The 22,463-nt window shown below is 57.9% G+C and overlaps 2 protein-coding genes across 5 annotated transcripts; both read right to left on the bottom strand.

Moving 5' to 3' along the window:
- Window positions 1–4,319: 4,319 nt before the first annotated feature.
- DECR2 (2,4-dienoyl-CoA reductase 2) lies at window positions 4,320–15,065 on the bottom strand. Of its 3 annotated transcripts, XM_078344174.1 has the most exons (9): window positions 14,886–15,065; window positions 12,263–12,331; window positions 10,142–10,193; window positions 8,258–8,393; window positions 6,944–7,068; window positions 6,412–6,505; window positions 6,124–6,228; window positions 5,625–5,842; window positions 4,320–5,316 (listed from the first exon to the last, which is right to left on the bottom strand). In XM_078344174.1, the coding sequence occupies exons 1-8, from the start codon at window positions 14,963–14,965 to the stop codon at window positions 5,625–5,627; spliced, it is 879 nt and encodes a 292-aa protein (XP_078200300.1). In that variant the 5' UTR covers window positions 14,966–15,065; the 3' UTR covers window positions 4,320–5,316. The 3 variants fall into 3 exon arrangements, with proteins under 3 accessions (XP_078200300.1, XP_035122229.1, XP_078200301.1); XM_035266338.3 differs by lacking the exon at window positions 5,625–5,842; XM_078344175.1 differs by lacking the exon at window positions 12,263–12,331.
- Window positions 15,066–16,026: 961 nt separating this feature from the next.
- NME4 (NME/NM23 nucleoside diphosphate kinase 4) lies at window positions 16,027–19,708 on the bottom strand. 2 transcript variants are annotated; one of them, XM_002755730.6, is made up of 5 exons: window positions 19,594–19,708; window positions 17,622–17,755; window positions 17,265–17,366; window positions 17,022–17,134; window positions 16,027–16,528 (listed from the first exon to the last, which is right to left on the bottom strand). In XM_002755730.6, exons 1-5 carry the CDS (start codon window positions 19,682–19,684, stop codon window positions 16,405–16,407), a joined length of 564 nt encoding a protein of 187 aa, XP_002755776.2. In that variant the 5' UTR covers window positions 19,685–19,708; the 3' UTR covers window positions 16,027–16,404. The 2 variants fall into 2 exon arrangements, with proteins under 2 accessions (XP_002755776.2, XP_009007075.2); XM_009008827.5 differs by lacking the exon at window positions 17,265–17,366.
- Window positions 19,709–22,463: the final 2,755 nt, after the last annotated feature.

Raw genomic sequence — 22,463 nt, 5'->3', positions numbered from 1 at the left:
CCACCTGCCTTGGCCTCTGAAAGTTCTGGGATTATAGCCATGAGCCGCCGCACCCGGCCTGACGACTTTGAAAACTAAATTAACATTTTGTATTTAGTAAGTAAACTTAAGAGCAAAGTCACTTTTAGGACCAGGTAACGCTCCCCCTCGTGGCCTCCAGCAGTTCGGAGTACAGAGCCTCACCTCTGTTTACTGATATTTTATTCAGTGGAGAAGAATTTTTATTCTCACCTTCAAATGTGGTAAAGTGCATTTCTTACAGTAAAAACAGAACGTGAGTTTGTAAGCCACAACTATATTCCTCCTGACTCAGCCCGAGTTTTGATGATTTTCTTATTTTAATGCCTCACTATGAATCTAACCGGTGCCTGCTCCTTCTTCCTGGAATGACCTAGCCCCCGCCAGGCCTGGAGCTCTCCAGAGCCCGGCTCCTGCAATCCTAACGCCTCCCTGAGGCCAAAACCACAGGCTTTGGAGGGGCCCTAAGGAGCCAGCAGGAGAGGTGTGCACAGCTTTCTGCATTTGCCAAAGCAGCAGCAAGGCTCTGGTTCTCATCAGTCTACTCTCTCCCATGTAAAAATGTTCCAAGTTACACGTGACGACAGAAGAACTGAAAGGTAATTCTCATTTCTGGCAAACGTTTCTCATTCTTGCTGGCACAGACACCTGTCAGGTGCGGTCTGGCACCACCCAGCTGCCTCTGAGGCTTTCCAGGTTTCCTGGCACCAGAGAGGGCCCCTGAGACCCACGAGGCTACTGGAAGGAGCTTGCTGAGAACTTAGCACGCAGGGTGTGTGCTGCCATGGCAACACTGGTCAGTGCCAGCCAGGAACCCGAGATGGATGATCGGCTGGGCTGACACATTTTCTAGAAGCCCCTCCCCCAGCGCATGGCAGCTGTTGGAGTGGCCACACTCATAAGGTGAGGCTAACCCTCAGCGACTTTTTGTTATTCATTTCATTTATTTATTTTGAGATGGAGTTTCACGCTTGTTGCCCAGACTGGAGTGCAGTGGTGCAATCTTGGCTCACTGCAAGCTCTGCCTTCCAGGTTCAGGCGATTCTCCTGCCTCAGCCTCCTGAGTTGCTGGGATGACAGGCGCCTGCCACCATGCCCAGCTAAATTTTGTTATTTTTAGTAGAGACAGAGTTTCACCATGTTGGCCAGGCTGGTCTTACACTCCTGACCTCAGGTGATCCACCTGCCTCGGCCTCCCAGAATGCTGGCATTACAGGCGTGAGCCACCACGCTTTGCCTGTTTTTTATTTGTATTTATCTTATTTATTTACTTATTTATTTGAGACGGAGTTTCGCTCTTGTTACCCAGGCTGGAGTGCAATGGCGCGATCTCGGCTCACCACAACCTCCGCCTCCCGGGTTCAGGCGATTCTCCTGCCTCAGCCTCCCGAGTAGCTGGGATTACAGGCACGCGCCACCCTGCCCAGCTAATTTTTTGTATTTTTAGTAGAGACGGGGTTTCACCATGTGGACCAGGATGGTCTCGATCTCTTGACCTCATGATCCACCCGCCTCGGCCTCCCAAAGTGCTGGGATTACAGGCTTGAGCCACCGCGCCCAGCCCCTATTTATTTATTTTTATAGAGATAAGGTCTTGCTATGTTGCCCAGGCCGGTCTTGAACTTCCGGCTCAAGTGATCCACCAAACTTGACCTTCCGAAGTGCTAGGATGGCAGGTGTGAGCCACCATGCCTGGTGTTTTTCGAGACAGATCTTGTGTCTCCCAGGCTGGAGTACAGTAGTGTGATCATGGCTTACTGCACCCTCAACCTCCTGGGCTCAAGTGATTCTTCCACCACAGCCTCCGGAACAGCTGGGACCACAGGCTCTATTTGTTTGTTTTGTTTTGAACACTCTTGCTCTGGCACCCAGGCTGGGGTGCAATGGCACGATCTCGGCTCATGCAACCTCCACCTCCCAGGTCCAAGCAGTTCTCCTGCCTCAGCCTCCCAAGTAGCCGGGATTATAAGAACCCGCAACCACACCCAGCTAATTTTTGTATTTGTAGTAGAGATGGGGTTTCACCATGTTGGCCAGACTGGTCTCGAACTCCTGACCTCAGGTAATTTGCTTGCCTCAGCCTCCCAAAGTACAGAATTACAGGTGTGAGCCACCGCGCCTAGCCCTGCCAGTTTATTGCACAAGAGCCAGACGCCTGAGCCCAGTGATGAACTTGCATCTTTCCTCAGGAATGTGGACATGAGGCGCAGAAGGATCGCTGTCCCTCTCTTCAGTGGCTGGGCCATGGCTTGTGGAGGTGTTTGCTGGGACTGGGACCCAGAGGCAGCAGAGCAGGCCCAGGTTCACAGGGGCTGATGGAGGGAAGACACTCTTGGTCCAGGGCCCTGCATCCCAGCGTCCTCCCTGAGCTCCAGGGTGTCCCTCCCCCAGGGCCTGTGGAGGGACCCAGGACCTGCCTGTGAGGTTTCCCAGGTTCCCTGACACCAGAGACGGCCCGAACAGCGTGAAACCACCAACATTGTGAAAGTGTTCCTATTTAGCATCTGCTGTCTCCTGATTTTGTTTTTTTGAGACGGAGTTTTGCTCTCATTGCCCAGGCTGGAGTGTAATGGCACATTCTCGGCTCACCGCAACCTCTGACTCCCGGTTTCAAGCAATTCTCCTGCCTCAGTCTCCCAAGTAGCTGGAACAACAGGCGCACCATCACACCCAGCTAATTTTTGTATTTTTAGTAGAGATGGGGTTTCACCATGTTGACCAGGATGGTCTCGATCTCTTGACCTCGTGATCCACCTGCCTCAGCCTCCCAAAGTGCTGGGATTACAGGCTTCAGCCACTGCACACAGCCATGTTTAAATCTAATCCATCTGGAGTTAATTTTTGTGTAAGGTGTAAGGAAGGGATCCAGTTTCAGCTTTCTGCTTATGGCTAGCCAGTTTTCCCAACACCATTTATTAAACAGGGAATCCTTTCCTCACTGCTTGTCAGGTTTGTCAAAGATCAGATGTTGCAGATTTGTGATAGTGGTGTTATTTCTGAGGCCTCTGTTCTGTTCCATTGGTCTATATCTGTTCTGGTACCAGTACCATGCTGTTTTGATTACTGTAGCCTTATAGTGTAGTTTAAAGTCAAGTAGCATGACTCCAGTTTTAGTTTATTTTTGCTTAGGATTGCCTTGGCTATGCGGACTTTTTTTTGGTTCCCTATGAAGTTGAAGGTGGTTTTTTTCAATTCTGTGAAGAAAGTCAAGGGTAGCTTGATGGGTCCTGAAGCCCATGCAGTCACTGGAAGGAATTCGCTAAGAATTTAGCACACAAGGGTGTGTGTGGGTCGTGGCAACACCAGCCTTTGGGAGGCTGAAGAGGGCAGATGGCTTGAGCCCAGGAGTTCAAGACCAGCCTGGGTAACATGGCAAGACCTCATCTAGAAAAAATACAAAATGAGGCTGGGAGCGGTGGCTCAAGCCTGTAATCCCAGCACTTTGGGAGGCCAAGGCGGGTGGATCACGAGGTCAAGAGATCAAGACCATCCTGGTCAACATGGTGAAACCCCGTCTGTACTAAAAATATAAAAAACTGAGCTGGGCATGGTGGCGCGTGCCTGTAATCCCAGCTACTCCGGAGGCTGAGGCAGGAGAATTGCCTGAACCCAGGAGGTGGAGGTTGCAGTGAGCCAAGATCGTGCCATTGCACTCCAGCCTGGGTAAGGGCAAAACTCCATCTCAAAAAAAAAAAAAAAGAAAAAATACAAAAAATACAGCTGGGCATGGTGGTGTATGCCTGTGGTCCCTGGTACTCAGGAGGCTGATGTGGGAGGATCGCTTGAGCCCAGGAGTTTGGAGGATACAGCAAGCTGTGTTTGTGCCACTGCACTCCAGCATGGGTGACAGAGCTAGACCCTGTCTCTGACAAAAAAACAAATCTTTTCTCCACGTTGTCAGGAAGTAAAGCCTGAACACATTCAGGTCTGCTGTGATGCTGAGCTGGGAGCTTGGAGGCACAGAGTGGGAACCACAGGGCTGACGGGCATCCCTGACGCGAGCTGCTCCCCTCCTGTGAGGGCAGCCACGGGGGCCCCGGTGGGCAAAGCCACACACCTCCCTTCAGCCCCTGCTGCTCAGTCCCTCCCATATGCAGCGGGGCTGGGGGCCATGTTGAGAGAGGAGGAAAGCTGTGGCAGTATGAGCGGTGGCCTGGCTGGTCCTGGGACCGGGCTGCATCTGAGCACACCTGCCAGGGGAGCAGGACCTGCCTGTAGACTGGGTTCCAGCACCAGGCAGGCAGAGTGTCCCAAGCTTCACAGAAAAGACAGGAAGGAAACACCGCCCCTAAACAACAGGATCACCAGCGGTTCCTTTTAATCGTCTTTCTTTTCCTTCTAAAAGCTTTTGCAAGTTCCAATTTTTTTTACAGTAAAAGAGATTATCTTTTAAGAAAATAGACTTGGCGTGTGCCTGTAATCCCAGCTACTCGGGAAGCTGAAGGAGAATCACTTGAACCCAAGAGGCGAGGTTGGAGTGAGCCGAGATCAAGCCATTGCACTCCAGCCTGGGTGACGCTATGTCTCAAAAAAAAAAAAAGGCTGGGCGCGGTGGCTCACACCTGTAATCCTAGCACTTTGGGAGGCCGAGACGGGCGATCACCTGAGGTCAGGAGTTAAGAGACCAGCTGACCAATACGGAGAAACCCCGTCCCTACCAAAAATACAAAAATTAGCCGGGCATGGTGGCGCATGCCTGAAATCCCAGCCAGTGGGGAGGCTGAGACAGGAGAATCTCTTGAACCCGGGAGGCGGAGGTTGTGGTGAGCTGAGATTTTGCCATTGCACTCCAGCCTGGGCAACAAGAGTGAAACTCTGTCTCAGAAAAAAAAAAAAGAAAAGAAAATGCAGTTTCTGGCAAGATTGGAGGGAAGTGTGTTTATGCAAACAGGTAGTGCAGAAACATAGGGGCGGACCCTGTGGCCAACCTGAGGGCCATGCCAGCTGTTGGACCACACGCAGACAGGAGCACCTCAGTGTTTTCAGTCACGAGAACACAAGTTTCAGGATCCACGTGGCTCCCTCAGGCCCTGAAACCAGGCAGGCAGGACAGCCTTGACCACAGGGCAGGGGACGTCCCAGCATCTTGTCTGCATCCTCACCACCTGCATGGCAACTCCACAGGCCAGGCCCACTATCCAGCTGCTCCTGCCCCGGAGGTGGGGCCATGGGGAGGGAGGGAGAGGGTGGAAACAGCTGGCTGTCCAGAGGAGGGGCTGGGCTGTGGGCACTGCTGGTTCAGACTGGCGCTCTCCATCTGGCTGTGCAAGGTGGCGGGAAGCAGGGCCCAGAAGAATCCTGCAGGAGTTACAGAACTTAGAGCAGCTGAGGATGGCTTCCCCCTCAAAACACCTCGGCTGCCTCGGCCATCCAACACATGCCAAAAATGCCGGCAGAGGCTGAGGCCACTACGTAAGACCCAGCACACTAGCGCCCGCTTCTGCCCAGCCCCACTGGGCAGCACCCAATGTGGCCAGGCCGGCGCAAGGGCTGGGAGGATGGGGGAGAAGGAGACGCCCGCCCCATGGGTCCTGCAGAGGACTGCCCATGCAGCGGCCAGCATCCAGGGACACAAGTGACCCCAAGAAGTGGGAGTGGCACCTCACCTAGAGCTTAGCAGAGAAGGATGCAAAATCTGCCAGTCCCTTCACATCGTTTGGCAATGTCAACCATGACCCGCCATCAGCCACCAGCATGGCCCCCGTCACGCAGGAGGCCAGAGGGCTGGCCAGGTAGAGCACGCAGTGGGCAATCTCCGTCTTGTTCCCCAGCCTCTGCAGCGGGCTCACAGCCACCCTGGTGCTCAGGCTGGCCTGGGGGCCACCTGGAGGGCAGCAGAAGGCTCAGGCCCCATCAGCCCCAAGACCCAGCACCCTCCCCTCTCCCCCAGCTCATTCTCTGAGTGGCATCCGGGAACAGCAGGGGCAAAGTCAGTGTCACCAAGGCCTAGCATGGAGCAGTATCAGGCCAGGCACAGACCGCAGCCACCACCATGGAACCAGCACAGGGCTTTTCAACGCACCCCCTGCCAAGGTTCTGGAAGCTTCCATGGGCACCCCGTGCCTCAGGAGAGGATATGTGGGAGGCCTGGGCTGAGAGCCTTACCCAGTCGCCGGAGCCCCTCCGTGCCACTGATGGGGCCGGGGGCGAGGCTGTTGACACGGATATTCTGCGGACCCCACTCCACAGCCAGGTGCCGTGTCATCGCGTCTGCATGGAAGAAAGTTGGATATGAAGGGGCCGCTGTGCCCTCTGTGGGGGTCTCAGGGCCAAGGCCAGGCCTCACTGCCTGCAGCTGAGCTGAGCTTCACGTGGAGACTGCTGGCATCCTGGGATGGAAGCAGAGGGCCCGGGGGAACCCACGTGGGTAAACCTGAGGGAGGGGGGTCATACCCACAGCAGCCTTGGCAGAGCCCGCATGCACCTGGAGCACCTGCCCCCGCTGTCCCAGGGTGGCAGTGATGTTCACAATCACCCCTCCGTGGTCCTGCAATACACAAGGCACGGGGCAGTGAGCTTCTCATAGAGCAGCCACCCTGGGGGGCGTCTCACGGGGCACCCACCCGGAGGAGCCTCTCACGGGGCACCCACCCGGAGGAGCCTCTCACGGGGCACCCACCCGGAGGAGCCTCTCACGGGGCACCCACCCGGAGGAGCCTCTCACGGGGCACCCACCCGGAGGAGCATCTCACGGGCACCCACCCAGAGGGGCGTCTCAAGGGGCAACCACCTGGGGGGGCGTCTCATGGGGCACCCACTTGGAGGAGCATCTCACGGGCACCCACCCAGAGGGGCGTCTCAAGGGGCAACCACCTGGGGGGGCGTCTCATGGGGCACCCACTCTGAGGAGCGTCTCACGAGGCAACCACCTGGGGGGGTGTCTCATGGGGCACCCACTCGGAGGAGCGTCTCACGAGGCACCCACCCGGAGGAACTTCTCATAAAGTACGCGAGACACGTTGAAGGTGCCACCGGTGTCTATGTCCAACACGGTCTTGAAGGCGTTGAAGGACAAGGCGCCGGCAGGGCACAGGAAGTTTCCAGCCGCACCTGCAGAGTGGGAGACCTCAGGAGCTGCTGGAGCCCGGGGAGAGGGACGCCGAGTGGGCGCTGGTTCCGATGGGAGGGTGCAGGAGGGAGCCCAGGTGCCCTGTGGCACAGGGATGAGACCCATGCCCTGGGATAGCAAGATGGGACATTATGGGCTGAACCGTGGTTCCCAAGAAGAGATGCTGAAGCAGCAACCCCTGCTACCTGGGACTGTGGCCTTGTTTGGAAATGGGGTGGGTGCAGATATAATTTAATTACATAGAAGTCACTCATCAGGGTGAGCCCTAAATCCATGACCGACATCCTTATAACAAGAGAAGAGGACCCACAGACACACCCCATGTGAAGACAGTGGCAGAGGGCGGAGTGACGGTCTCTCAGCCAGGGAGGGCCAAGGACTGCCACCGCACCTGAAGCCACAGGGAAGGCATGGAACAGGCCCCCCGCGGGGGCCTCAAAGGACGAGGCAGGAACAGGCCCCCCGCTGGGGCCTCAGAGGACACAGCTCCGCCAGAGCTGGAGGTGACATTGTTTTAGCCACACAGGTTGTACTCTGTTAGCCCAGGAAACTAACACACAGGGTGTTTTTAAAAGGGAATTTCCGGCCGGGCGTGGTGGCTCACACCTATAATCCCAGCACTTTGGGAGGCCGAGGTGGGTGGATCACGAGGTCAAGAGATCGAGACCATCCTGGTCAACATGGTGAAACCCCATCTCTACTAAAAATACAAAAATTAGCTGGGCATGGTGGCGCATGCCTGTAATCCCAGCTACTCAGGAGGCTGAGGCCGGAGAATCGCTTGAACCCAGGAGGTGGAGGTTGTGGTGAGCCGAAATTGCGCCATTGCACTTCAGCCTGGGTAACAAGAGCGAAACTCCGTCTCAAAAAAAAAAAAAGAAGGGAATTTCAGGACCCAAAGGCACCCAACTCTGCCACTCAGCGACATTCACGGCATCCACGTGAGCTGCAGCTGCAGCTGACCTGCTGCCATCTGCAGCAGTGGAGCGAGGCAGGAGACAGAGGCCCGGAGCCTGCGTCTTGGCCTCAGGTACCTGGGGTGCAGCCCACCCCAGGGCAGGTGCCTAGGTTCCCTAACACGATCCCCACCCCAGGACCAGAGTTCTGGGGCCTCCCAAGTGGTACCACCGACCTGTGAGAAGCCACCCACCTCACTCAGCACCGACTCACAGTTAATGAGAATGTCAATTTTCCCGAACTCCTTCAGAGCCTGGTCCACAGCGGCCATGACAGCCGGGGGTACTCGGACGTCCATAGAGAGAGGGAGGCAGCGCCGGCCGGTGGCAGCAGCCAGCTTCCTGGCGGCCTAGAAGCCAGACAAAGAGGCGGACAGCAGCCCTGCAGCCTCAGCCTGGAGAACAAGCCTCTGGAATCCACAGAGGATGACACATCCACGCTCCACTGGGACGCTGGGTTTGCTGCTGGGTCCCCACTCTGTGCCTGCAAGTGCCCACCACCCTGGGGGACGTTTATAGGACCCTGTCCCCACTCTGCCCACACCTGCCACCCGTCCTAGACCAGAGGCTCACAGATGACTCTCCTTCCAGGTTGAGCGCTCTGGTGGGTGGGATACACCAACCACCTGCACAACCCAGGTAAGCCCAGAGACCCTTCTCGGGGCCACATTACTCCAAACAGGAAGGTCACTCCCAGGACCCAATAACTAGATTAAAAAAAAAATCGTTGGCCGGGTGCGGTGGCTCATGCCTGTAATAGCAGCACTTTAGGAAGCCAAGGCAGGCGGATGACAAGGTCAGGAGATGGAGACCATCCTGCCTAACATGGTGAAACTCTACCAAAAGTACAAAAACTCAGCCGGGCGTGGTGGCGCACACCTGTGATCCCAGCTACTCGGGAGGCCGAGGCAGGAAAATCTCTTGAACCCGGGAGGCAAAGGTTGCAGTGAGCCGAGATTGCGCCACTGCACTCCTGCACTCCAGCCTGAGCAACAGAGCAAGACACTGTCTCAAAAAAAAAAAAAAAGTAGGCCGGGCGCGGTGGCTCACGCCTGTAATCCCAGCACTTTGGGAGGCCAAGGTGGGTGGATGACAAGGTCAAGAGATCAAGACCATCCTGGTCAACATGGTGAAACCCCGTCTCTACTAAAAATACAAAAAAATTAGCCAGGCACAGTGGCGCGTGCCTGTAGTACCAGCTACTCAGGAGGCTGAGGCGGGAGAATTGCCTGAACCCAGGAGGCGGAGGTTGCGGTGAGCTGAGATCGTGCCATTGCACTCCAGTCTGGGTAACAAGAGTGAAACTCCGTCTCAAAAAAAAAAAAAAAAACAGTCCACAACCTGTTGAGCAGATTTCTTTTTTGAGACAGGGTCTCGCTCTGCTGGAGGGCAGTGGTGCGCTCACAGCTCACCGCAGCTCAGCCTCCCAGGTTCAGGGATCTTCTGGCTTCAGCCTCCAGAGTAGCTGAGACTCCAGGCTTGTGCCACCACACCTGGCTGATTTTTTCAGTCTTTAGTAGAGATGAGGTCTCTTTATGTTGACTGGCTTGTCTTGATCTCCTGACCTCAAGTGATCCTGCAGGCTCGGCCTCTCAAAGTGCTGGGATTACAGGCGTGAGCCACCACACTCAGCCAAACTAGATGTTTTTTAAGTCAAAGATGTCTCTGGGAGACCACTTACACTGAAGTTTTGGTGCTGGCTGGGTGCGGTGGCTCACATGGGTAATGCCAGCACTTTCGGAGGCTGAGGCGGGCAGATCGCCTGAGGTCAGGAGTTCGAGACCACCCTGGTCAACATGGTGAAACCCCAACTTTACCAAAAAAATACAAAAGTCAGCTGGGTGTAGTGGCAATGCCTGTACTCCCAGCTACTCAGGAGGCTGAGGCAGGAGAACTGCTTGAACCTGGGAGGCAGAGGCTACAGTGAGCCAAGATCACACCACTGCACTCCAGCCTGGGGGACAGAGCGAGACTCCTATCTCAAAAAAACCAACAAACGTTTTGGTGCCAACACCCTCTCAGCCTCTGGACCCTCCTGGCCCAGGCCCAGCACCCCCACAGCCACCTGCAAACGGAACCATGGGAGAGGCCCTCTCACCGTCAACAGTCGGGGCAGGCTCCTGCTGGCGATCACCGTGTGGCAGCCATGCCTGCAAAGCCAGAAGCAGGCGTGAGGCCAGTGCGGGCAAGGGGCACTCCCAGGGGGCATCTGCCCAGCTCCTGGGCAGGAGTCCCTTGGGTGACATACCAGTCCAGGGCTGAAGGCCTGGCTGGCAGAAGGCAGGGGGCGTGAACAGGACTGAGAAACTCTGGAGGGACCTCAGGTTGTGCTCACCCACAGGGTTTCTGGCAGGGGACATCCCACCCACACAGGCCTGCGGGCCCTGCCCCACCTGTACACCAGGTACAAAGGCGGCTGTGAGGCCCTGAGGCCCAGTCCAGACATCTGCCAGGGGCCTGCTGGACCCCACGCCCTCCACCTCCTCCTCCCTGTGGGGTTGGCATAGAGGACCAGGAGCCCATTCTGAAGCGGGGTGCTCCCCGCTCCCCTCCTGACCACCGTGGATGCGAATCCACCACACCGGCCCCTCATGAACCCGGTTCCAGGAATGCGGCTACAGTTTTCCAGTTTATCTACTGTTCTTGACAGAGCACAAAGACAATCCTGCCCTTAGGTCAAAACAACCTTGACATTCTCCTAAACCAATTCCCACACATACCCTCTGAGGCAGGACCCCTTTCCCTGTGGTCTAGCAGCCCTGGGCCCGGGGGTAACAGCAGGGAGACGCCTGTCCCACAGCCACCCGACTACGCTTCCATCCCTAAATCCCCCAACAAAATCACCCGTGTGGACAGTTGCAATCTGTCTGCCTAGTTCTTTGGTTTCTCAGCTCTTCCGGTTTGGGGGCTGCTTCCCCACAGGAACCACAGAGGCAGCTACCCCTGCTAGGCAGGTCCCACTGGAGCTGCCAAGTCCCATCCGGCCCTCAGACCCCGAGCACAGAGCCACCAGTGGAAAGGCCAAATCTCTTCCTGTGGGACTCACCTTTCTGGTATGGAAAGGAAGGGCCTCAGGGGACCTGAGGGAGGGTCCTTCTGCCCCTCCTTACCCTAACCCTACCACTGTCAGGTGGGATGAGTTGCTGACCGAGCCTGAAGCCACAGGACTTGTAACCCAAGAGAAATCTCTAAAGGGTAACAGCACTGGGGCCTAACACAGCCCCAATTCGAAAGGTCCCAGCCGACCCCAGACCAGAGCCACACAATCTCCACTGACCTCTAGGAGCCCTGGAAGTCCTGACTGCCCCCAGGGCAATCCTCGACCCCTCCCCAGTCCCTCTGGCAGGCACCTGGACCCTGTCGGATGGGTGTTTAGGGGACCCTGTCGGGTGGGTGTGTAGGGGACCTGTCGGGTGGGTGAGTAGGGGACCCTGTCGGGTGGGTGTTCAGGGGACCCGGTCAGGTAGGTGAGTAGGGGACCTGTCGGATGGGTGTTTAGGGGACCCTGTCGGGTGGGTGTGCAGGGGACCCTGTCGGGTGGGTGTGCAGGGGACCCTGTCGTGTGGGTGTGCAGGGGATCCTGTCAGGTGGGTGAGTAGGGGACCCTGTCGGGTGGGTGAGTAGGGGACCTGTCGGGTGCGTGTTCAGGGAACCCTGTCGGGTGGGTGTGTAGGGGACCCTGTCGGGTGGGTGAGTAGGGGACCTGTCGGGTGCGTGTTCAGGGAACCCTGTCGGGTGGGTGTGCCGGGGACCCTGTCGGGTAGGTGTTCAGGGGACCCTGTCGGGTGGGTGAGTAGGGGACCTGTCGGATGGGTGTTTAGGGGACCCTGTCGGGTGGGTGTGTAGGGGACCTGTCGGGTGGGTGAGTAGGGGACCCTGTCGGGTGGGTGTGTAGGGGACCCTGTCGGGTAGGTGAGTAGGGGACCTGTCGGTTGGGTGTTTAGGGGACCCTGTCGGGTGGGTGTGTAGGGGACCTGTCGGGTGGGTGAGTAGGGGACCTGTCGGGTGCGTGTTCAGGGAACCCTGTCGGGTGGGTGTGCAGGGGACCCTGTCAGGTGGGTGAGTAGGGGACCTTGTCGGGTGGGTGAGTAGGGGACCCTGTCGGGTGGGTGTGTAGGGGACATCTGCCTCCCACCAGCATCTTCCCAGGGGTCTGGCATCCAGCAGGGCCCAGGCAGGAAGAAGCGGGGAGCAGGGAGGGGACACAGAGCAGCCTCACCGCATGAAAATCTCAGCAATCCGGAACCCGATCCCAGAGCCGCCACCTGTGATGAAGGCCACTTTGTCCCTGAGACAATTAAAAAGGAATCTCTCTTAAAAGAGCCCTTGTTACCCAGGCTGGAGTGCAATGGCGCCATCTCGGCTCACCGCAACCTCCGCCTCCTGGGTTCAGGCTATTCTCCTGCCTCAGCCTCCTGAGTAGCTGGGATTACAGGCATGCGCCACCATGCCCAGCTAATTTTTGTATTTTTAGTAGACATGGGGTTTCACCATGTTGACCAGGGTGGTCTCGATCTCCTGACCTTGTGATCCGCCCACCTCGGCCTCCCAAAGTGCTGGGATTACAGGCGTGAGCCACCGTGCCCGGCCAATTTTTATTTTTATTTTAAAAGTTGGGGTTTCACCATGTTGGTCAGGCTGGTCTTGAACTGCCGACCTCAGGTGATCCACCCACCTTGACCTCCAAAGTGCTTGGATTACAGGTGTGAGCCACCACGCCCAGCGACAATATGGCTTTTTTATTCATTAGAGATTTTCTCGTACGTGTTAAATGTGTACTGATTGGTATCATAGGTACAAATTGTACCAGATGGATAGGCAATCTCTTTATTCATTTATTTATTTTTTGAGAGGGAGTTTAGCTCTTGTTGCCCAGGCTGGAGTGCACTGGCACGATCTCAGCTCACCCCAACCTCTGCCTCCCACGTTCAAGCGATTCTCCTGCCTCAGCTTCCCAAGTAGCTGGGATTAGAGGCACGCGCCACCATGCCCAGCTAATTTTTGTATTTTTAGTAGGCTCCTGGGCTTTAAGTGATTCTCCTGCCTTAGCCTCCTGAGTAGCTGTGACTACTGGCAACCACCACCACACCTGGCTAATTTTTGTATTTTTAGTAGAGATGGAGTTTCTCTATGTTGGTCAGGCTGGTCTACAACTCCGGACCTCAGGTGATCTGCCTGCCTTGGCCTCCCAAAGTGCTGGGATTACAGGCGTGAGCCACTGAACCTGGCCTGCAATTCTCCTACTTTTGCAGAGTTCCAAGTTGCTTTTTTTGAGATGGAGTTTTGCTTTTATTGCCCAGGCGGGAGTGCAATGGTGTGATCTCGGCTGAGCGACACCTCAGCCTCCTGGGTTCAAGGAATTCTCCTACCTCAGCCTCCAGAGTAGCTGGAATTACAGGTGTACGCCACCACACCCGGCTAATTTTGTATTTATAGTAAAGACGGGGTTTTGCCATGTTGGTCAGGCTGGTCTCAAACTCCTGACCTCGGGTGATCCACCTGACTTGGCCTCCCAAAGTGCTGGGATTACAAGCATGAGCCACTGTGCCCAGCCTTCTTATTCTTAATGATTAAAGATTCATTTTGGTACAGGTGCGGTACCAATTAAAAAAAAAGAAAAAGGGGTTTCCCTCTTTCAGCTTTGGAGTCTCCCTCCCTTTGTCTCTGTACAGGGGGCTTCTTTCTTTCTTCTCCCTTCTTTTTTGCCTGTTAAACTCCCTGCTTCTTAAAACTGAAAAAAAGAAAAAACAGATCCACCTGTTAGCCAAGTGAGGGCAGGTGGCCTGGGAGGACTCTGACCTTCACAAGGTGGCCCTCCCTTGTGAACAGCGAGGCCTCTGCAGGAATATCAATAGTTGCCGGGCAAAATCCAGCATTCCTGGGCCTTCCTGGGTCTTATGGGAAAATGATTTCAACCTAAAATTTTTTGTAAAGAAAGAGGTTGGGCCGGGAGCAGTGGCTCATGCCTGTAATCCCCAGCACTTTGGGAAGTTGAGGCGGGTGGATCACCTGAGGTCAGGAGTTCGAGACCAGCCTGCCCAACATGGCGAAACCCTGTCTCTACTAAAAATAGAAAAATTAGCTGAGCATGGTGGCGAGCACCTGTAATCCCAGCCACTCGGGAGACGGGAGAATCGCTTGAACCTGGGAGGCGGAGGTTGCAGTGAAAAGAGATGGCGCCACTGCACTCCAGACTGCATCTCAAAAAGGAAGGATAGATGGATGGAAGGAAGGAAGGAAGGGAGGATGGGAGGGCGGGAAAGAAGGAAGAAAGGCAGGGTGGGAGGGAGGGAAAGAAGGAAGGGAAGGAGGGAAAGAAGGAAGGGAGGGTGGGAAAGAAGGGAGGGGAGAAAAGGAAGGGAAGGAAGGAAGGGAGGGAGGGAGGATGGGAGGGAGGGAAAGAAGGGAGGGAGGGTGGGAGGGAGGGAAGGAAGGGAGGGAGGGAGGATGGGAGGGAGGGAGGGTAGGAGGCAGGGAAAGGGGAGGGAGGGAGAGAGGGTGGGAGGGAGGGAGAGAGGGTGGGAGGGAGGGAAAGAAGGGAGGGAGAGGGTGGGAGGGAGGGAGAGAGAGAAGGTGGGAGGGAGGGAAAGAAAGGAGGGAGAGAGTGTGAGAGAGAGGGAAGGAAGGGAGGGAGGGAGGGAGGGGGCGAGGGAGGGAAAGAAGGGAGAGAGAAAAGGAGGGAGGAAAAGAAGGAAGAGAAAAAAAGAAAAGAAAGGTAGGCAAAAAGAAAGCAGCCAGGCGAGACAGGGTTCCAAACACACGAGACCTCGGGTGGGGACCCCGTCGGCCCTCTCGGCGATGCAGGGACCATGTGGGGGCGCCCGCTCCCCGGCCCCGCTCACCGCAGCAAGTCCGGGCAGAAGAGGTGGCGGTATGCGGGGAGGCAGTCGTCCCCCTCCACGTCGGGCGGCGGCTGGGCCATGGCGGTCGCGGCAGGGACTCCGGGGGCTATAGGCAGGAGCAGCCTCGGCCTCGGGGATCCCTGCGCAGCGGCCAAAGCGCCTGGAACCGGAGTCCCGCCCACTCCCGGACGCCCCGCCCCTTCCTGAATTCTCCCCGAGGCCACGCCCTCTCGCGCGGAGCCTGCTGGGATTGGCGGTCGCCGCGCGGGGCGCAGGCGCAGGCGCAGAGCGGGGCCGTTCGCGCGGCGGAAACTCGGCGCACTCCGTTTCCCGTCCCGGAGTGTTTTTCACAGGGATTCGGCGTCGGCCGCGGTCGGAGCCTGCAGGACTCCTGGGACACCCCTGGCTCCTGGGTCCAGGCGGGGCTCGCAGCTTCTGGGCGCCCCCTCGCCTCCCCGTAAACACCGTGGGGAGCGCGGAGGCGGGAGGGAAATGTCTCGGACGCCCTGGAATGCGCGGCCGCCCCGCGCGGGTTCCCAAAATGACCCGTTTCGGGGCCAAGAAGGAAGAGGCCGAGGCCGGGCGCGGTGGCTCAAGCCTGTAATCCCAGCACTTTGGGAGGCCGAGGCGGGCGGATCAAGAGGTCGAGAGATCGAGACCGTCCTGGCCAACATGGCGAAACCCCGTCTCTCCTAAAAATACAAAAAACTAGCTGGCGTGGTTGGCGCGCGCCTGTGGTCCCGGCTACTCGGGAGGGTGAGGCGGGAGAATCGCTTGAACCCGGGAGGCGGAGGGTGCCCCAGCCTGGGTGAGAGTGACTCTGACTCAAAGAAGAAAAAAGGTTCCGGTACTTCTGTTCCTTGTGGGGGCCCGGGCGGGGCGATACCGCGAAGCCAGGATGGGGCGCCCGCACCAGTGTTGGAAGCCGGGACCCCGCGACGGCCACCGCTGCAGTGAAGGCTGCCAGGCTTTCTGCGCTGGGTGGCGTCAGCCCACCGGCCCCTTCCCAGGGAAGGCAGCTCCTCCTCCGGTGGGATCAGACAGCCCTGGCTCGTGCCCAGCTTGGGTCCCCCCCCAGATGCTAGGCTGGCGGTCTCTGGACCCCTTCCTGGCTCATATATCCAACAAAATTATGGAACTAGGAGTGTAAAACTTCATTTTTACTCTGAAACTGCATACAACTTACATAAAAGCATCATTTCTACCCCAGAGCTGGTGGAAACCATAATGAGTGCCCCGCCCATGTGCTGGGCACAGTGAATTTTAATGCCTCCCCTTTGGAGGAGGAGAGGTCACCCTAACTTGTGAAGACCCCCCCCCCAAAAGGTTGTCTGGCACTTTGGTGCAAAAAGGATTGGTCCAATCTTGTGCTGGCTTGGGGTACAGAAAGGCACTGAAGTTGGTGGCCTGGGGTGGGGCAGTTGTTTGTGGCAGGCGGGTAGGGCTGTGGGCTTGGGTTTTTGCTGACAGAGGTAGTGGGTCCTGCGTGGAGGATGGGGTGGTAAAGGCAGCCTGCGCCTCAGGCAGGGTGGATGCTGCTGTGCTGGGCTGTGTCTGCCCAGCTCACCAGCTCACTGCTCTGGAACCACAGCTGGATCTCTCGCTGGGCCCCCTCCACGGAGTCGCTGGCGTGTATGACGTTCCTGTGCCGTGACAGGAGCAAAGTAAGGCTCAGGCTTCATGTGCACTGTGGGGAGCTGCAGGGACCATCGGCCGCTCCCCTGTTCCCCTCTGTCTAGGGGAGCAAGCCTGTGACTGCAGACAGGGAAGGCGGGGCAGTGGAGCTGGGAAACGGAGCTCCAGCCTGGCCTCGGCCTCTTACGACCTCAGGGACCCGCCCAGACCCCAGTTTTTGGGAGGCTAATTTCCCCCCAAGTTGCCCCGTGCCAGCCCCTTGGGGCGTCAGGTAACAGGCAATGGTGGTACTGTACACACAACACAAAGGGAATGCCCCGTTGCCCTGAGTGCAGGTCTGGGAGAACATGGCTCTAGCAGCTGAGCTATCCGGTCCCACCTGGCCCCACCCCAGCAAAGCAAGACACCCCAGTCCCGTGGATCGCGCTAGGAACGGGCTGCCACCCCAAGTGCTTGCCCGCCTCACCCCCAGCAGCAGCCCGGTGTGTCAGGCCCCGGTACCTGCTGATGTGGACGCTGAAGTCACCCCTTATGGTTCCTGGGGCAGCCTCAGCTGAGTCGGTGTGTCCAATCATGGCCCTCGAGGCGCGGACAACATTGTACCCTTCCCAGACCTGCAGCAAGAGAGAGCGGTTGCAGAGAAGTGGGGAACGCCAAGGGCCCCTGGGCTCAATCCAGGGCCCTTCCCTTTGCTGGGGGGGGAACACACCCACATGCCCTTCCACCGCCCCTGCCCCACCATACCATGGCCACCATGGGCCCAGAGCTCATGTAGCGGATGAGGGCAGGGTAGAAGGGCTTCCTCTGCAGGTCCCGGTAGTGCTCAGCAAGGATGCTCTCTGGTGCCTGGGTGGCAATGAGGGGGAGGAGGAGGAGCCCCCCAGAGTAACCCTGGGCACTAGCGCAGCAGCTGTGGTGCCCTGACCTCAGGCACCTGCAGATAACAGCAGCATGGGCGGTGTCCCTGCCACAGCACAGATCCCTCCTGCCCCTTCAACTGCCAAAGCCAGGCCCTGCCCTGGGGCTGGCTGGGATGCAAAAGGCTGAGGACTCTCCAACCCCATCCCCACAGGGACACCCACAAGCCCAGAGCCGCAATACCTGCAGCATCTTCATCCCCACCAGCGTGAAGCCTCGCCTCTCAAAGCGCCGGATCACATCCCCCACGAGCCGCCGCTGCACTCCATCTGGTTTCACCGCCACCAGGGTCCGCTCCCGGGTCCAGGAGGGCCCTCCTTTAAAAGGCGAGGGGTCAGGGGCACTGCCAGAGCGCAGAGGTCACCAGGCTTCAGGGTGTCTGACTCTACACAGGGCAAGGATGGTGCCCATATCCAGAAACGTCCCTGTGATAATCCCAGTCAGGGATACCCAGGGCAATGTGTCCCCCTGGGCCTCTAGCTTCTCCCAGGGGCCATGGCTCCTCCCAGCAGAGGCAGAAGCTGCCTGAGATGGTGTGATCACCCCAAGGTCCACCAAGGCATAACCCAGCTCAAGGACCACCACGAGTTCCACGGGCACAGCTCAGGGACCACCCCGAGGTCCACGGGGGCACGGCCCAGCTCAGGGACCACCCTGAGTTCCACGGAGGCTCGGCCCAGTTCAGGGACCACCCAGAGTTCCACGGAGGCACGGCCCAGCTCAGGGACCACCCTGAGTTCCACGGGGGCACAGCTCAGCTCAGGGACCACCCCAAAGTCCACGGGGGCACGGCCCAGCTCAGGGACCACCAGAGTTCCATGGAGGCACGGCCCAGCTCAGGGACCACCCAGAGTTCCATGGAGGCACGGCCCAGCTCAGGGACCACCCAGAGTTCCATGGAGGCACGGCCCAGCTCAGGGACCACCCAGAGTTCCATGGAGGCACGGCCCAGCTCAGGGACCACCCGAGGTCCATGGAGGCACGGCCCAGCTCAGGGGCCGCCAGGAAGTCTGGAGATGCTGCAAAACTCCAGCCTCACTTTTGACTCCAGCCCTTCTGGGTGAGGACAGACATGGTCTGAATCCCATACTCCATACTAGGAGGAACCCAGAGCCTACCCTCTGTGTCTGAGATGAAGGAGAGGCAGGGAACCAGGGAGAGAGATACACTTTCTCCACCAGGTGAGCCCTGGAAACACGGACAAAAGGGGCCTGAAGATTGGAGCGGGAAGGCAGGAGGCGTCCCGACCCAGCCAGGAGACCAGCCCTCTGCTGCTGTGGTTTCAAGGCCTGCCGCTTCCAGACCCAGGGTCAACACTCTGCCCCAGCCTTCCTCTTCTGGAGGGGGCTCTGCCAGGGAGACAGGAGACGTCCTCACCCTCCTACAGTCCCAGGCCCTCCAGAGCCAAGCTGACCCTGGGGCACTGGGTCTTTGGATGTCCTACAAAGGTTGGACAGAGCCTAAGGGGCCCTGCCAGGCCAGGAGGGAAAGTTAACCCCTTTCAGCAGGAGGCTGAAGCCCATGGGAGGAAGGCCAGATGGTTGGTGCGTTCCCCCAAAACCCAGTTCACAGGGTGCCTTGGCTAGCCTGGGGCTCTGCTGCGGCTGGCGCGAGCGGTGGAGGCGGGGGCTCACTTTTCAGAGCCATGGAGGGAGGCCTGAGACCTCGATCCCGCTGTGAGGTGGCAGCTGGGGGGGCCGGGCGGCGCCGGGGCCAGGAACTTAGATCCTGGCGTCCCAGTTAGATTCTGGCCTAGCCTGGCCTTCAGCGCAGGCCCTAGCAGAGCGGCTCCCTAGGTGTTCCCGGGATGGGGAGGGTTCCCCCACAATCCCCCTCCAGCCCCCCCACCCTCAGCCCCGCTTGGAGCCCCGTCGCCGCCCAGTGCGGCCGCCCGCCTCTCCCTTTCGCTCCCGGGCCCTCGGTCGCCCGGACCCGCCCAGGATGCCAACTCGCAGGGCGCCTGCAGCCTGTGCGGGAGAAGGGGCGCACCGCCGGGCGGGTGCCGACGGGCGCCTTCCCCAGCTCGGGCGGACCCCGCGGCCCGCGCCCCAGGCCTCCGGGGAGTGGGGCCCCCGCCCCCACGTGCGCGGACAAAGGCCGAGCGGCGCGCGCCCCTCTGCGCCGTGTCCCCGCCGGGGCGCGCGGCCTCACTCACCCGAACCGGGGCGCACGAGCGGGCTCCGGCCCGGGACCCGCAGGCCGCCGCGCAGCCCCCGCAGCGCCGAGGGCCAGAAGAGGCCGCCCATGACGCCCGGCCCACGGGCCGCTGTGAGCGCCGGGAGCGCGCGGAGGGCGGTGCCAGCCCCAGCCCCTCCCCGGACCCGCCCCGGAGTCCCCGCGCCGACCCCACCCGCCCGGGACCCCGCGTGGCCCGGCACTCACCGGGCGCGTGCAGATGTTCAACGTCTCTGTTAAAATCGGAAGAAAAAGCACAAAATAATAATGTCTCTCTCTTGAGTTGTATTCGCCTTTATACCGACGCAACCGTTAACTATCGTTTTAACGCTTTCCCACGGGGGAAGGCCCACTCGGGAGGCTGCGGCCGGAGGATCGCTTGAGCCCGGGAGGTTGAGGCTGCAGTGAGCTGTGACTGCACCGCCGCTCTCCAGCCTGGCCCATAAGCAAGACTCCGTCTCAAAAACAAATGAATTCGCCCACCAAAGGGCGTTCTAGAGGAAGCACCGGTCTGAGCCCCTCTGATGGACGGTGACATTTCCACGGGAGCCCCAGGGCGCGAGAAGAAGGCGCTCGGGAGACGCTGACCCTGCGGCCAGGAAGAGCAGGTGACACTACAGACCTGCGCAGCCGCGACCAGCTAATATTTACATTTTTTGTAGAGATGGGGCCTCCCTATGTTGCCCAGGCTGGTCTCAAACTGCGGGATGAAAAAGTCCTCCCGCCTTGGCCTCCCAAGGTGCTGGGATGACAGGTGTGAGCCACCTGCCGGGACTGGGCCGTGACCTCGAATGGGGAAAAATACGACCTTTGTCCTCAAATGGCCCCAGATGTGACCGCATTCCTCCAAGTCATTGCAGTGTGGAATTAAGAAACAAGCCGCCCGGCGCGGTGGCTCACGCCTGTAATCCCAGCACTGTGGGAGGCAGAGGCGGGTGGATCACGAGGTTAAGAGATCGAGACCATCCTGGTCAACATGGTGAAACCCCGTCTCTACTAAAAATACAAAAAAATTAGCTGTGCATGGTGGCGCGTGCCTGTAATCCCAGCTACTCAGGAGGCTGAGGCGGGAGAATTGCCTGAACCCAGGAGGCGGAAGCTGTGGTTACCCATTGTACTCCAGCCTGGGTAACAAGAGCAAAACTCCGTCTCAAAAAAAAAAAGTTGGCCTTGGGCAGTGGTTCACACCTATAATCGCAGCACATAGGGGAGGCCAAGGTGGGCCAATCAGAAGTTTGAGACCAGCTTACTCAATGTGGTGAAACCCCCTTTCTACCAAAATGACAAAAATTATTCCGGTGTGGTATGGTGCACCTTTAGTCCCAGCTACTCAGGAGGCAGGGGCCCTATGGATGTGCAAGATGGTCCTGGTAGGTGGTGCATGAGGATCTGTCCGGCCCTGCTGCTGTTAAACCCATGGAGGGAGGGCACCTCCCCCTGCACAGAGGCCTCCCACCTGTTTTTTATTTTACGTCTTTTTTTTTTTTTTTTTAGACAAAGTTTCCCTCTTGTTGTCCAGGCTGGAGTGCAGCGGCACAATCTCAGCTCACTGCAACCTGCCTCAGCTCCTTTGAAGCTGGGAAGCAGAGAGGGAGCAGTGAGCTGAGACGGTGTAACTGCACTCCAGGCTGCACAACAGAGCAACAAGACCCTCTCTGAAAAAATCGCCAAAAAAACAAGTGCATCCTCCCCCAGTTAAGCCTTAGGATCACCTCAGTGTGGCTGACACCTTGACCCTAGCCTGGGAGAGCCTCTGAGTCAGAGGCTCCCTACTAAGCCCCATCCAGCCTACTGTCCGCAGAATCTGTGAGACCTCACGTGGATCCAGAGCTGGGCTCCGGAGTTCCATGGGGCCATACTGCCCCTCAGAGGCCAGCGTTGGAACTGCACCTGGGTCTCACCAAAGGCTCCCTCCATCCAAAGCCTGGGCTGTGTCTCTAGTTTCACTCTTGGGGTGCTGCCATTCTGAGGGCTCCAGAGCCTGACTGAGGATGAGGTGGAATGAAGAATCAGGGCCGAGCAGAGTCGTGGATTTCTGGAACATTCCTATGGATGTGCAAGATGGTCCTGGAAGGTGGTGCATGAGGATCTGTCCCGCCCTGCTGCTGTTACACCCATGGAGGGAGGGCACTGCCCCCTGCACAGAGGCCTCCCACCTGTTTTTTATTTTATGTCTTTTTTTTTTTTTTTTTTTTTTAGACAAAGTTTCCCTTTTGTTGTCCAGGCTGGAGTGCAGCGGCACAATCTCAGCTCACTGCAACGTGCGCCTCCCGGGTGCAAGGGATGATCCTGCCTCAGCCTCCCGAGTACCTGAGGCTACATACAGGTGTGCACATCGCCACGCCTGGCTAATTTTTGTATTTTTAGAAGACACAGGGTTTTCCCAGGTTGTTCAGGCTGGTCTCAAACTCCTGAGCTCAGGTGATCCACCAGCCTCGGCCTCCCAAAGTGCTGAGATTACAGGCCTGAGGCACCGTGCCCGGCTAAACTTCACAATTTCTGTCATGTGTAACGGGGTGGGTTTTATTTAAGGGCAAATTTCAGGCTTCAACACTTTTTATTCCCCATGACCTGTGAGCCAGAAGCCAGGGTGCTTAAATGATCTTTATTTCTTTACTTTATAATTTTTTTTTTTAAAAGACGGGGTTTCACCATGTTGGTCAGGCTGCTCTTGAACTCCCAACCTCAGGTGATTCACCCGCCTTGGCCTCCAAAGTGCTTGGATTACAGGCGTGAGCCACCTCGCCCGGCCTATTTATTTGTTTGTTTATTGGAGATGGAATCTCCCTCTGTCGCCCAGGCTGCAGGGCAGTGGTGTGATCTCAGCTCACGGCAACCTTCACCTCCCCA

Source organism: Callithrix jacchus, chromosome 12 (assembly GCF_049354715.1).
Source record: "Callithrix jacchus isolate 240 chromosome 12, calJac240_pri, whole genome shotgun sequence".
Lineage (NCBI taxonomy): Eukaryota > Metazoa > Chordata > Mammalia > Primates > Cebidae > Callithrix > Callithrix jacchus.
The sequence above is the reverse complement of the archived record's forward strand: the minus strand, read 5'-3'. Positions and strand labels throughout refer to the sequence as shown.